General features: G+C 59.3%; 1 protein-coding gene across 5 annotated transcripts in view; it reads left to right on the forward strand.

Annotated features, from left to right (window-relative positions):
- The first annotated feature begins 967 nt into the window (after positions 1-967).
- LTBP4 (latent transforming growth factor beta binding protein 4) overlaps positions 968-14,413 on the forward strand; it is a 28,124-nt gene continuing 14,678 nt past the window's right edge. For 2 of the 5 annotated variants that reach the window (XM_013047639.1, XM_013047641.1), the window contains exons 1-13: positions 2,753-3,010; positions 4,874-4,932; positions 5,110-5,238; positions 5,779-5,888; positions 10,639-10,830; positions 11,014-11,261; positions 11,339-11,441; positions 11,841-11,915; positions 12,030-12,152; positions 12,680-12,844; positions 13,476-13,622; positions 13,753-13,860; positions 14,227-14,358. In XM_013047639.1, the coding sequence (XP_012903093.1) occupies positions 2,768-3,010; positions 4,874-4,932; positions 5,110-5,238; positions 5,779-5,888; positions 10,639-10,830; positions 11,014-11,261; positions 11,339-11,441; positions 11,841-11,915; positions 12,030-12,152; positions 12,680-12,844; positions 13,476-13,622; positions 13,753-13,860; positions 14,227-14,358 (1,834 nt within the window). In that variant the 5' untranslated portion in view covers positions 2,753-2,767. Of the gene's footprint in view, positions 1,057-2,752; positions 3,011-4,873; positions 4,933-5,099; positions 5,239-5,778; positions 5,889-7,077; positions 7,362-10,638; positions 10,831-11,013; positions 11,262-11,338; positions 11,442-11,840; positions 11,916-12,029; positions 12,153-12,679; positions 12,845-13,475; positions 13,623-13,752; positions 13,861-14,226; positions 14,359-14,413 lie in introns of those variants that run through there. The other 3 variants (XM_013047642.1, XM_004776114.2, XM_045076828.1) reach the window with 3 other exon arrangements.

The following is a 14,413-nucleotide window of genomic DNA, read 5'->3' on the forward strand; positions in this document are numbered from 1 at the left end:
TTCTGGAATGCCAGAGTTTCTGTAACAGTGGAGAGGGGTCCAGAATGTAAGGGAATCTTCTAGAATGATAGTGGATGAACAGCATTAGGGTTCTCCCCCTCATTTCAGAGAATGCAGTCTGTAGAGGTTTCTTGGCAAAAGGATCTGGAAGTCAATGATTCTAGAATAGGGGAGTGTTCTAGAATAATATGAATCTACACTTGTAGGACTATTTTGTATGCCAGAGTTTCTGGAATGCTGACAATTCTAGGACACAGAAAGCAGTCTGGAGTACTAGAAAATCTAGAGCCTAGGGGCATTCTGGAATGTCAGCTTTTCTAGACCACTAAAGGATTTGTTGGCATTCCGAGAAATCCATAATGGCAGGAGGATCTGGATTGGCAAAGAATCTAAAATATGATTGGGAGATGAGTGACTCTAAAATGTGAGTGTTCTGGAATACCTGCAAATAAATCTCAGACTCTGGAAATGTTTTTACATGTCGGGACATTCAGAATCCTGGGAGGTGTTTGTATGTTAGGAAGTCAAGAATGTTAGGATGTGCAAGCATCTAGAAGATGGGATGTTTTATAATGCTCCGAGATCTAGAATATTGAGATAGTTTTTCCTTGCCAGGGAATCCAGAACACTTGTGTTTCTGGAATGCTGGTGATTCTAGAACGGAGAGAGAGAGAGAATCAAAAAATCTGGAACGCTAAGGAGATTTGTCTGTTAATACTAGGGATAAAACCCTGGGTGTGAGTACATGATGGAAGGAAGCTTCTAGAATGCCATGGCTCTAGAACTCTGAGGGATTCTGAAGGGTTGAAAGCAGATCAGGATCCAAGAGATGACATAGAAACGACCCTGGGAGATACTGGCACTGTCAGGGAGGGATTGGGAGCCTGGGGGAATCCAGAGGCAGGGGGGATGGGAAGCCAACACCATCCCCGGAAGTTGTAGTGGTGAGCCAGAGGCTGTTGCCTAGCAACAAGCATTGAAGATGCCCCGGCTCCCAGGCAGAAGGGAGAAATTTCGGCAGCGCCCCCAGCAAATGCTCCAGCCACGGGGTAGGAGGTGAGGAGGAGGGCAGGGGGGGGAGGGTTGTCAGGACACGCTGTCCTGCCGGGCCATGTTAACCAGATTGCGGGGGCTTCACAAAAACTGGGACACAGCACAAATTCAGTGGGCAGTCAGGCACTCCATCATCATGCTAGGACTGCCCATGGATGCCCGCGAGTGGGGCCCGAGTGTCGCTGTTACTGCTCTAAAGAGCTGCGTGTCCCTGGATGGCGAGTAGGCCCAGATTCTGGCTGTCAGTGTGGGATGGAGGCGTGGATTGCTGTAGGTGGCAGTAACAGTGTGCGTGTGGCTGTGTGAGTTAACCAGGGTGCCTCGCTGTAATGCGGGGGGTGAGGGGTGCCCTTTCATCCTGCACACCCTCCACTGGAAGAAGGAGCTGGAGTGGGGGGGGGCGGTGAGGATGAAGCTGGATCGGATGATATTCTTAGTCTAGAATGGACTCTATATGGTCTGGGCCCCAGGCCTTCTATCCTGTGGGGGTGGAGCCTGTGACCCGCTGGGGGCGGAGCTAAGTTTCCAGAACTGGAAATCTTAAGACTCAAACTGCCTCGAGGGTTGGGGCCTGGGACCACCCCCCTACCCCCAGATGGAGCAGACATGAAAGGGGTGGGGCTTGGGATGCTATGTATAGGGCTGCGCGCGAATTTGCTGTGGGAAGGGCAGTGACCAGAAACTCAGAGGAGAAGGGGGAAAGTGGGGAGCCAGATCTGAAGGTGGTGGGGGTGGGGGGCGGTGACTTTAGGACAGGAAAGTGGGATGTGTAATTGCGAAGACAAAGAGGGGGGCCTGAATTTATAATGAAGGGAAGGGGCTGGGCTTGAGACCTACCACGTAGGGGGGGGGGCGCTGTAAGCAAGGATGGAGCCTGGAACTCCCTAAAGAGAGTGCAGGTGGGGCCTAAGGCCCCCTGTGACTTGGGGCTCCAGAAGGACGTAGATGACCCTAGGAGGGGAGAGGACTGGAATTTTCCAAAGGGAGTGTCAGTTGGGAGGTGCGCTCTTGGGAATCTTTATAAAAGCTCAGGTTAGGGAGAGTCTAATAACCTCTCGGGGCAGCGGTAGAGAAAAGGTGTATGAAGAACAGCTCTCTGGGAGCCAAGTCTGGGGGTGAGTCAGGAGCAGAGCCTGGGTCCTATGAGGGACAGAAGCTACAGCCTTCTGAGGAACAAGCTTTTGCTTGTTTGGACCTGGAACCCTTGAACCACAGGGCTTTGAGAAAAGGAAATCCTTTGGGAAGGAACAGAGTGGGCCTGGGGCCTCAGAGGGTCCAGAATTGGGGCCTACTGTAGGATTAGCATTCCCCGCCCCCGCATGAGAAGTGGACACTTCTGGGGGCTTCCAGCGTTTTTCCCAGTCAGGAAGCAAATTCAGATTAAATTCTCCCACAACTGAGTGAGGAATGAGACCTGTGCATGAGTGTCTAGTTTAGGGGACCCTACCCACTGCCTACGCATCCCTCCCAGCCGTAGGGGTGTGTGTGTGTCCCAGCATCTCCACTCCTCAGCTTCTCCTTCCGGAATCGGCACCTGACTCCCGATTTCCCCTCCAGCACTGAGAACTCCGGGCCCCAGCTCCCCCCGCCCGGCACCTGTCCCTCTTAGCCCCTCCCCTGCCGCCTTCCGATTGGCCAAGCGGGCAGCGCCCCCTGGCGACATCGGGCTCCGATTGGCGGGAAGTTCGCAGCTGCGGCTGGGGCTGTGGAGAAAATGAGTCGGCCTCGGGCGGGGGCGGGGGGCGGGGCCGCGCCGAGCCGGACCCGCTGGACAGACTGCCCGCCTGGAGCGGGACTCCACGCCGGACACGATGCGGCGGCCTGGCCCCAGCGGCCGCCGCCCCCTTCTGCTGGTGCTGCTGCTGCCGCTCTTCGCAGCCACCGTCTCCGCCGCCAGCCCCAGCCCCAACCCCAGCGAGGCCGTCGAGGTTGCGGGGATCCCGGGCCGCCCGGCCGGGTAAGCCCCGCTGCGACCCCTTCTTCCTTGTGCCCCCTCCACCCATTAAGTCTGACGGTCCGGAAGCACCAGGACTTGCAGATTTAGGGGGATGACGAACCCAGTGTTTCGTGGGTAGTGATGAAAGAGCAAGAGCCCTTGGATTTATTAGGACCCTCTATTTTGCAAGGCTTAGTATCGGGGAGTACTGAAATTTGGAGTCGAGGGATTCGCCGCTGGTGTGGTAGATGGAGAATATGGCCCCAGGGAATTCTAGGGTGTTTTCGGCGAAGGGTCCCAGCTTCTTTGGGGATGGAGTTTTGAGTTTTCCCACGATGATAGATGGGTGGGGCCCTTCAGATGGGATGGGGTTCCCCAAGCTTCTTGGGTGCTTGGAAGGAACAGGAGTAGCGGAGGTTATGAAGGGACTCTTTGGTGGGGTTGAGATGCCCTGGTTTTCTAGGGTTTGGGAACGTTTGGATGAATTAAAAGGGACCCTTGGATTTTCCTAATAACTTAGGAAGACGTGGACTTCGGGCTTGATGGCCGAGGAGCCTGCAAGAGCGGTTTGTGCGGAGGAGGTTCCCCGGATTTCATGAGGGTTGGGGATACTCTGGTTTCCTAGAATTTGAGGATCCCGGGCTTGAATGAGGGACCTGTGATTTCGCGGCATACGATCCAAAATTTCCTATAGATTTGGGGTTTATAGCTATTCTTCCTGTCTACGGGTGATGAGATCGAAGAAAGCAGTCTACCCAGCACCCCCACCCCCAGCCCTGCGGCCCAGCGCTCGGTTACAAAGGCCCCGGGCTCCGCTCCCGCCTCGGTCTCTGCGAATGCGTTTAGTAACCTGAGCCGCGCCGGGGGCGGGGCCGGGAAGGGGTTAACCTGGAGAAAAGGCGGGAGGGATAACGGCAATGTCGGGGGTCCCGGAGGCTCCATCCGGGCGGTCTCCTCCCTCACTGGGCCCCACCCGTCTGGAAAGAGTCCGTGCGCCCGACGTCCCCTTCACAGTATCTCTCCACGGCCCTTTTCTCGGGGCCTGCGCGCGCGTCCTCGTCTCTCGTCCCCCTTAGCCTGGATAATGGATTTGTCTGGGGGCCCCCTGGTTGCGACGCACTTGCGCTGGAGCTGAGGACTCCGCTATCCAGAATCTGAGACCCTCTGGGCGCAGAGATTTCTCGACGAACGACTCCTTACTCCTGGTCAGGCGGGAAACTGAGGCCCAAAGACCAGGAGATGCTGGCTCAAAGACACAGTTCGTGGAAAGACAGGAACGGTCTAGAACTCAGGCCTTGGGATTCCCAGTTCTGGGCTGTGGCTCCTTCGGTAACCCCCTCCACCTCAGCACCCTGCTGGACCCACAGTCAAAAAAGGACCTCCCTCCCCAGCTGCGGAGGCCTGTGGAAGTGGCGCCACCTGCCGGCCTTGCTCGGGATGACGGCTGAGTCAAAGACAGGGATGAGCGGGGAGGGCGGGGTTCTAGATTCCCAGACAGTCGGGGGCTTGGAAACGAGCTTAGAAATCCTATTTGCGTTTAAAAAAAAACAAAAAACAAAACAAAACAAAACAAAAAAAACGTTAAAAAAAGAGAGAGAGAGACTTTAAAATGTCCTTACCAATGAGACTTTACCACTAAACACTTCAGAAAATAAGTAAAAGTCGGGTTGCTGTGACCTCTATCCCTGAAGAGTCTTTGCCAATTTGCCTCCCAGGGTTCAGATGGGGAAACTGAGGCTTCCAGCGTGGTATTTCAGACTGATCAAACATCTATTTCGAGTGCTCTCAAGCCTTCTCTTGGCTTTCTCTCTCCTACCCCTTGTTTCCCTCTCTGGGAAGTCTTAGAGAACTGGGGGCCTGAGTGATTTCCACCCCTGTTTATAGTCTTGCTGCTTGCCGGTGCTGCCCAGGCCAATCGCCCAGGAGAAGTCGCTGCCTCAGAGGTGGGTTCTTCTACGTGGGGTATGGGTAGGAAGTGCAAGTGGGTAAGAGCAGAGGGGTGGGGTCTCCCTTCCCCACCCTGCCTCCCCAGCTGGAATGCCGGATGCACTTGGTGGAAAGAAAGACTTGGTCCCCTCCTTCTCCACTTAGTCCCCGGCTATCTCCGAAGCCTCCTGCAGGGTCCAGAGCTGCCCTCCCGAAAAGTGTGCAGGCCCTCTGCAGTGCCTGACCCCTGTGCCCCTGGTGGTGCCGAGCCCCAGCCCCAACGTGAGGAAGAGGCAGGTGTCCCTCAATTGGCAGCCACTGACGTGAGTGACACAGACACTGGGGAGCTCCCAGCTCTGCCACTATTCCCCACACACCTTTCTCTCTGCTCCCTGTGTCTCTTCTCCCTTCTCTTTCTCTCTCTCTCAACTTGTATTGCTGTTTCTAGCTCTCCTTTTCTCACCTATCCCATTCTCTGCATCTTTCAGTCTCCATTTCTCTGCTGCTGTCTCCATGCCCTCTGTCTGTATGTGTTCTTTTCCATTTCTGTCTGTTTCTCCCATCATTGTCCTCTGTGTGTCTCTGACTCTCTCTGTCTTTCTCTTTCTGCCTCTGTCTTCTCTCCTCTTTCTGCCTTCCTCATCTCCACCACCCCCCATCTTTGCCTCCATTTCTCCCCAAGCCTGTGGAGAACACTCAAGGTCTGGTCCCTGGAAAGGGATTGGGTGGGGGGCGCGGTTGGAGAGCAGCTACTGGGAGATCTCCTGGCACAGAAGGCCCCTTCCAACTGAGAGGGAAGGGGGTCTAGGGGGGAGGGAGTGTCCACCTAACCTCGTTTGTCTCTTCGGCCCTCTCCTACCTAGGCTGCAGGAGGCCAGAGCTCTGCTGAGACGAAGGCGGCCTCGGGGGCCAGGGGGCCGGGCACTGCTGAGAAGGAGGCCCCCACAGCGCGCCCCTGCCGGCCAGACCCAGGGTAAGAACATCCGCCCTTCCTCTGGCAGGGGGCAGGGGGGTGGGTTCCGGGCCAGATAAAGCCGTCTGGTTCCCACGGTTCAGCCGCCGCCTAGCTGCCCCCCATTGTAGCTCAGCCCCCCGCCCACCCAAGACCCCCAGGACACCGACCCTCTAGGGACCCTGGCGTCCCGCCGTGCGAGGTGAGCCCGGGACAGGACCAGACGCCGGCCAGAGGCGCTGACCCGCGGGGGTGGGGCCGGGAAGCCAGGCGTCCGGGCTCCCTGCGGCCAAAGAGGGGGGCGCTGTCCCGGCAGAGAGCGCAGCCGAACTAGCCCAGACAACAAAAGCGATTGTGCGGGTTGGCGCCTGCCCGGTCACCGAATGCCCAAAATTGTGGGCCGGCCGGGAGCCAAAGGCCTCCCCCTGCTTCCCCGACCCTCCCTTTGCCCTCCTCCCACTCCGGCGCTCGGCCCCTGGGCTAGCACACCCCCTAGTCTCAACTACTCTCTAAAGTCGCCCCCCCCCCCGCTGTGGCCTTCAGCCCAGATGTGTCCCCTTCTCCCTAAAGTCTTCCAGATGTGGGCATCCGGCCAGATGTGAGGACCCCCGCCCACAGCCTCAATCCACCGTTCGCTCTTGTCCATTCTGACTTCTCCTACCAGGTGTGGGGGGTCCTGGCCAGATGAGACTGCATCCTCAGATGTGCCCCCCACCCCGCCAGCGTCCTGCCCACAATCCAGACCCCCAATTCCTTCACGTTCCCAGGTGCACCAACCCTTCTTCTCTCCTCCAGATGGGCCACCTGGCTGCCCAGATGTGCCATGACAGCCCCCTATCCAGATGAAGCCTCCTTCTGTGTGTCTAGGGCGGGGAATCAGCCTTTACCGGCCTCCCCAAATGTGGCCCCTATTACTCTTTTCCTCTTTATGAATTCAGCCCTGTCTGGGGGGAAACAGTCCCGCCCCCACCTGTTCCCTTCCCCGCTGCTCCTTGGAGGGCCCCATTCACTTGTTGGTGCGAGGCGGGGGCAGACGGGGCGCCCCCCTTCCCCCCGTGAGTCTAGCGCCCAGCCTGCGCGCCTCTGGCTGCGCGCCCAGCCCCACGCGCCCCCGCGCGGCCGCCGGGGAGGGAGTGGTGGGGAGGGGGGGGCCTGAGCGGGGGCGCGGCCGCCCTCCCCCGCAGGCGGGCGGGCGCGGCGGGGCCCCTCGGGCGGGCTGGGGCGGCGGCGCGGCGGAGCGCGGCGCTGCAGCCATGGCGGGCGGCGCGCGGGTGTCGCTATTGGTGCTGCTGGCGCTGCTCGGGCCGCAGCCCGTGCTGGGCCGGCCCCGAGAGCGCCTCCGCGTGCGCTTCACCCCGGCCGTGTGCGGCCTGCGCTGCGTCCATGGCCCCACCGGCTCCCGCTGTACCCCGACCTGCGCGCCCCGCAACGCCACCAGCGTGGACAGCGGCGCGCCCGGCGGGGCGGCCCCGGGGGGACCCGGCTTCCGCGCCTGTGAGTGCGGGGTGGTGGTCCCGGGGGAGGGGTTCCCTGGGGGAGGAGGGTCCCCGGGGATGGGCGAGACAGTCCCCCAGGGAGAGGGAGCGCAGATTCGGTATGCAGGAGTGCTGGGGAATCCCTGGGGTATTTAAGGAAGGGGGACTTAAATTCCTGGCGTTTGGGGTTGAGCCCCGAGGGTCCCGATTTTACAAGCAATGAGTATTCTCAGATACCTGTGGCGTCCGACGTGAGGGGACTGGGGCCAGCTTTCATGCCTCTGAGTTAAAGCGGGAGATACCAGAACTGAGGGGCCTGGAGCTTGGGGGAAGGGGGCCCCAATTCTGAGGTTGTAAGGAATCCCTGGAGACCAAGGGAGGGCTTCAGGGCCCTGAGGGGTGTCCCAGTTTATGTCTAGGGTGGGAGGCATTATTAAAGTCCAGGGTGAGAATGCCTGTGAAGAGGGGGATTAGGGTGAGGAAAGTTGATCCCAAGAGCTGAGAGGGAAAGGGTCCCTAGAAGGAGGGTCTCTGCAGGCCACTGAGTTGTAAAGGTCCCACGTGGGAGAGAAATCCAGATAGGAGGCCTGGAGGAAGGGGCGCCCCCTGGGGGCAGAGGGGATAGTAGGGTGTTATCTGGGCACCCCTACAGTAGGAAGCGCCCCCCTCCTCAGGTGAGGTGGGGAGGGCCAGCCACCTGTTGGCCCCAGGATGCCGGGATGGGCGGGCTCTCAGGGTCGGGGCCTACCTGCCCCCAAAACTCAGAGGCCCTCTGGAGTGGGGAGTGGGGGCCCCTGGCTCTGAGAACTCGCCCAGCCTGGCCCCCAGCCAATCCAGCCCTGGCCGGCGTGAGCTCATCTCCCGCCTCAGCCCCCACCCGCTGCCACTCCCTCCCTCCTCCCCTCCCTCCCTCCTTCCTACACTCACTCGAAGCCCAGCCCCAACGCACCCGTGCCAGGCGCTGTGCCCAGGCGGGTGCCAAGCCCCTGGAGGCTCAGGAGGGGCATGTGAAGGGGGGCTGACCCTGGCAGGACCCTGATGTCCTCAGCAACTTATTCCTCCAGAGGCGTGGGGCATGGAGTTGGCTGTACCCATGTAACCAGCCATCCGGGGTGTGGGAGCTCCAAGGGAGCTGGGTGGAGCGGTGGGGAAAAGGTGGAGAAATGCCGGTGGAGGCTGGAAAATGTCCTGAGACCTAGCTGGATTACCGTGACCACCACCAGGGACCCCTCCTATTCTGGAACCGTGATTCTTAGTTAAGTTTCTCCTGCTATTCAATTAAGGACCCTTATTAGGGCCCTCTGGAGTCCCAGCCTGACTCCCTTAAGTAGGGGAGCTCAGCATCTCAGCCTTCAGACCCTAAGCCTCTTCCCCACCCCATCAACAGACTCCAGAGACCAGCCCCTCCAGTAAAGTTCCCTCCCATTCTTCTGATGTAATCCCCCCAAACTGTGCCCCTCACCAGAGAACTCTGTAGTATTGTCCCTGAGCTACTCCTCCCTACTTCTCAGAGAAACCCCAGATTACAAACCCTGTACAGCGATAATGCCATTCCCTCGCTGAATTCTCTTTCCACAAAAGACTACCATTCTCTTGTATTTCCAACTGAGTGCCATCAGATTCCTGATTCCTGTCTTTCCAAATCCTGCTTTTCCAGCTGACCGCCCCCCCCCCGAACTTCTGATCCATCTGTCTTCAGAGAACCCCAGAACTGCTCTTAATCAGCTGATTCTCACAAGAAGACTCTGCAGACACTGTGCCCTCTATGCAGCCATTAATCAAAAAATTTGGGCACCTAATCCCTTAGCTGGGAGGGGATGGGGGATCCACAGTATCTAAGAATCTCCCCAGACAGTTTAGGCTCCCCTGTGCTGGGGACTCCCAGGGAATCCCACTTCTCCATGTAAACCCTGTTCTCAGCACCCTCAATTTGGCTCTCCCCCAGAAGGTACTAGAGTCCTGTTTTCTAGCTAACTCTCCCCAAAATAATTTAACAGACTTCTAATGAAAGGGAGCTTCAGTTTCCTCTGAACTAGGCTCTCTTTCCATTCTAGAAACCTTGAGCCATCTTTGAATCCCAGAGCACTGCACTCTATCTGATCTCCTTCCAGGAGCCGAGTCTCTACCCTTCTAAACAGAAGGGTCTCCCTCTCTGCTTTTCCCCTCTCCACTGTGTGGCTCAGAATCCCACACACGCCTTCCTGGACGGCCCCAGACGCCTGCCCCCTTCCTCCCTCCGCACAGCTGTCTCCAGCTGTTCTCTGCAGCCCCAGGGGAGAAAGGGAGGGGGTGCCCTCTCAGGATACGTCCGGCCTTCTTTGGCTCTGAGGACTCGGGGCTCCCCAAGGGTCCGGAATGCGGAGCCGCCGCCCTACCCCCGCCGCACCCCTCTCTTTGTTTACCCCGCCGCACAGCTGGCAGTGCCCCGCCCAGAGGTGGCCAGGGGCCCAGCGAGAGCGCGCAGAGGGGAGAGAAGGCGCGGCCCCGGCGCGGCCCCGCCCCGGGGCTACAGGAGGCGGGAAGGCAGAGCGAGAACTCTGCAGCCAGAACCGGAGGGGACGTGGGTGGAGGCAAAGCGCGGTGGGTGGGGCTAGGACGCCCAGATAGCCAGGGAGGTGGGGCGGGAGGCGCGTGAGCTGGGGGAAATCGGCGTGAGGAAAGGCGGGTGGGCGGGGCTAAAGGCAGCTGGTTAAACACCTTGACACCCGAGGTTTAGAATCCGGTGGATAGAAGGTAATGTGGGCGAATAGCTTAGAAGGGGACGCACAGCCAGTAGACGGAATCTGAGTGTCGTGGACCTCTGCAGACGGGATGTGCGTGTGCCTAGAATGGTAAAGAGACAGAGTTGGGAGATGGGAGTGGTGCCAGGGAGGTGGCCAAAATGTCGATTTAGTCAATCAATGGAAGAGACCAGCGCCGGGCCTGCGTAGCTAAAGACCCGGCCAGATGATTAGATGGGCGGGGTTAACTGCTTAGGAAAAAGCGAGAGTGGTCCGGGCTGAACCAATGGGCGGGGACAGCGCTGTCTGGGTGGGGCTGGAACGCCTGGACCCGACCTCAAAGTGGGACTGGAGAGGAAGGGCGGAGTGACCTGAGAGTGAATGAAGAGCGGGAGGGCCTGGAGACCTGATCCAGGGGGCGGAGCTATTCCAAAGGGCTGGACGACGGGACCCAGCCAGTGCAGGTGGCCAGGGTTGGTGGGGGTGACACAAGACAGCTCAAGGCGGAGCGACTTACAACGAGGTCATACTTTGAGTATAACGTTAAGGTCTGAGCTAGCCTCTCTCTCCCCCCAGTCCTGTGTCCCTTGATCTGTCACAACGGCGGTGTATGCGTGAAGCCTGACCGCTGCCTCTGTCCCCCGGACTTCGCTGGCAAGTTCTGCCAGCTGCATTCCTCGGGCGCCCGGCCACCGGCCCCAGCCATGCCGGGCCTCACCCGCTCGGTGTACACCATGCCACTGGCCAACCACCGCGATGACGAGCACGGTGAGGAAAATGAGGCCCGGGTCCCCTCTGCCCCATCTGTTCACTATCTCGCCGTTTCTCTGATCCTCATCTTTCCTGCCTTCCCCTGAGTACCCTTCTCCAGCGCGCCCTTCTTCCCATTCCTAGTCCCAGTCCGTTAGAACCCGTGGCGACACCACTTTGCCCTGCCATGCCTCCCTCCAGGCGTGGCGTCCATGGTGAGCGTCCACGTGGAGCACCCGCAGGAGGCGTCCGTGGTGGTGCACCAGGTGGAGCGTGTGTCCGGCTCTTGGGAGGAGGCGGACGCCGAGGCAGTGGCACGGGCGGAGGCGGCGGCGCGGGCGGAGGCGGCGGCGCCCTACACGGTGCTGGCACAGAGCGCGCCGCGCGAGGACAGCTATTCGGATGCCTCCGGCTTCGGTTACTGCTTTCGGGAGCTGCGCGGAGGCGAAGTGAGACGAGGCGGGTGGGGAGGGGCCCGGAGCGTGCAACCACGCGGGGGATGCGCTCACCCAACACTTTTCCGCAGTGTGCGTCCCCGCTGCCCGGGCTCCGGACTCAGGAGGTGTGCTGCAGAGGGGCAGGCTTGGCCTGGGGCGTTCACGACTGTCAGTCATGCTCGGAACACCTGGGTAAGCCCCAGGACGCCCCTAAGGTGCTCGGAGCTGGGGAGAGGTGATAACCCCGTGGCTCCTGGTACTCTGCCCACAGACAAACCGTGTTCACAAAATCAAGCCACACCTGCCCAGCTGTGGGGATCATTTCCAGTCTAGAGCTATCCATACCGCTCTGGGACCGCCCACTTCGCTTTCTGACTTTGGCTACTCTGTTCTCACCCCACCTTTATGCCACGGCCCCACTCGTGCATTTCTGGGGCCTCCCACGTTGCCTTCTGTCCCACCTCCTACCTAAGGCTCTTGCTGCGCTCAAGCCGCACCCAACATCCTTTAACCCCTCCCATCCCTCTTTTGTCCCCGCCCACCTATTTTCGCTCCGCCGACCCCTGGCGCACCCCTCTCTTCTCTCCACAGGGATTTCAGACCGAGTAGGCACCCCAGATGGACCGTGTCCAACTGGCTTTCAAAGGGTTAATGGGTCCTGCCAAGGTAAGCTCGGGGGCGGGGGGGGCACGGGGCAGGAGTGGGAAGGGCTTGGCTCTATGAGCTGGGCTGGCAGGGAGCTCGTCCCTGAAGCTACTGAGACCACGGCATTCCTGGCAGATGTGGATGAGTGCGCGACCGGTGGGCGCTGCCAACACGGGGAGTGCGCGAACACGCACGGCGGGTACACGTGCGTGTGCCCCGACGGCTTCCTGCACGACTCATCACGCAGCAGCTGTATCTGTGAGCCACGGGGAGGGGGCTGAGGCTGTATCCCTGAGTCTGTCCTCCCAGCCCTCAGACCCATTCCAGAGCATCCCTGGGCCTTAATTCCCTTAGACTCCCCAGGTCCTCCCGGACTCCCCCCGGTTACTCTTATTACACCCCCCCCCAGAACGTCTCAGACTTTTACACACCCTCAGACTCCCTAGACCTTCCTTAGCCCCTCTAAGAACCCTTCAAACCTTTAGGTCTGTATCCTTTCAGATCTTCATATTTTCTTCAGCTCTTCTCAGGCCCCGAATCCTTTCGTCTCCCTCCACCACCAGACCTTCTGCAGACCCCAAGATCCTTCTCAGATTCTCTCATTCCCTCCTCAGGCCCCAGAGCTTTCTCAGACCTCCAGACCCCTCACCTCTCCTTCAGACCCTCTTAGACCTCTTCTGAATGGCCTTTACACCCATTAAACCCTTCCGGGGGCTATCCTCCAGATCCCCTACTTCCGCTACACTCCCAAGCCCGCCCTGAATAATTTTCACCCCCACCACCAGCCCAGCACGTGATCTCAGAGGCCAAAGGGCCCTGCTTCCGCGTGCTCCGCGACGGTGGCTGCTCGCTGCCCATTCTGCGCAACATCACCAAGCAAATCTGCTGCTGTAGCCGCGTGGGCAAAGCCTGGGGTCGAGGCTGCCAGCTCTGCCCACCCTTTGGCTCAGGTGAGCGCCTCCCGCCTTGGCCTATCTCTAGACTTGACTAACTTGGTGCCTACTCTAGGCCCTGCTCCTGGACCCTAGCCTTGGCCACGCCCCCAGCCCCTGAGATCCTCAGACAGGACTCCGGTGGCCGGGCCCCACCCCACCTTTGGCCACACCCACCCCTGAGACACACCCCTGAGTCACCGCCAGACTTGACAACCCCTAGCCCTTTGGATATGCTACTTGCCCAACCGTGTCCCCAAGCTTTGGCCAAGCCGGACGTTCCTGAGACCCTGCCTTCAGCCTAGGCTCCTTCTTGGGATCCACCCCAGACACCCCCTTTCCTGAGACACTTCCCCGGCAGTCTGCCTTCTGTTTAAAGCCAGATCCTTCGACAGACTAAACCAGATTCCACTCTCAACCCTTGTTCCTGTCCCTATACCAAATAAGGAAAAACCCTTGGTTGCACCCTTAGCCTCTGAGATGTCCCATTCTTTGGCCAGGATACTACCCCAAATCAGCATCCAACCCAAACCCCTGACCCACACCTAAAGCCAAGCCCTGCCCCCAGTCAAGGCCAGATTCTAGACTCCTCTTCTCATTCCCTCCTACTTTCACATTCTGTCTCTCTCCCTCCCTTTCTTGTTCCCAGAGGGTTTTCGGGAGATCTGTCCTGCTGGCCCTGGCTACCACTACTCGGCCTCTGACCTCCGCTACAACACCAGACCCCTGAGCCAGGAGCCACCCCGAGTGTCCCTGAGCCACCGGGCTCCACCCTCTACCCCTAGGCCACCCACAGGTGAGCTGGCTTCTGGAGGAGGAGATGCCATCTCCAAGGGGAGGCCTCAGCCTCATAAGGAAAGGAGGAGAGAGAGGAGGGGGGACACTGAAATCTATGTCTCCATTTACTGGTACCCCTTCTTTGCCAGGCTTTCTGCCCACCCGCCGTCCAGAACTCCCACCTGAGCACAGGCCGGGCCCTGAGCTTCCCCTGCCCAGCATCCCTGCCTGGTCTGGTCCTGAGATCCCTGAATCAGGTGCAGTAGAAGGAATCAAGGGCATCGATGGGGGTATTATAGGTGGGGATTCCAGAGGGGAGCTCCAAGGTGAAGATCACAGGATAGGGATGTTACAGCAAGAGTTAAGGAACGGATGAGAAGAGAGAAAGGTTTCAACGGTCAGGTGTTGGGTAACATTAGGAGCTGGTGTCATACAGGCCTGGGGTCAAGTTCTCTGTCAATTAAGTAAGTCATTGAACCTCTCTGAGCTCAGAAGGGAACTTGCGGAGGGACGTCCATGAGGGTGCCTTAGGCAGAGCATGGGAGGGAATTGTACTGGGATGAAGGGGACAGAGGATTCAGAGATGGAGGAACCCTGGCTGTCTGGATCCCCCCCCCCCCTAGGTTCCTCGCCGGGCGTGTGTCAGCGCAATCCCCAGGTCTGTGGCCCGGGACGCTGCATCCCGCGGCCCAGAGGCTACACTTGCGCGTGCGACTCCGGTTTCCGGCTCAGCCCGCAAGGCACACACTGCATCGGTGAGTCTGGCAGTGGGGGTGGACGGAGGCGGGGCGGGAGGGGCTCTGCCAGTCG

This window comes from Mustela putorius, unplaced genomic scaffold (assembly GCF_011764305.1).
Source record: "Mustela putorius furo isolate JIRA1106 unplaced genomic scaffold, ASM1176430v1.1 tig00000196_pilon_pilon_pilon, whole genome shotgun sequence".
NCBI classification, from domain to species: domain Eukaryota; kingdom Metazoa; phylum Chordata; class Mammalia; order Carnivora; family Mustelidae; genus Mustela; species Mustela putorius.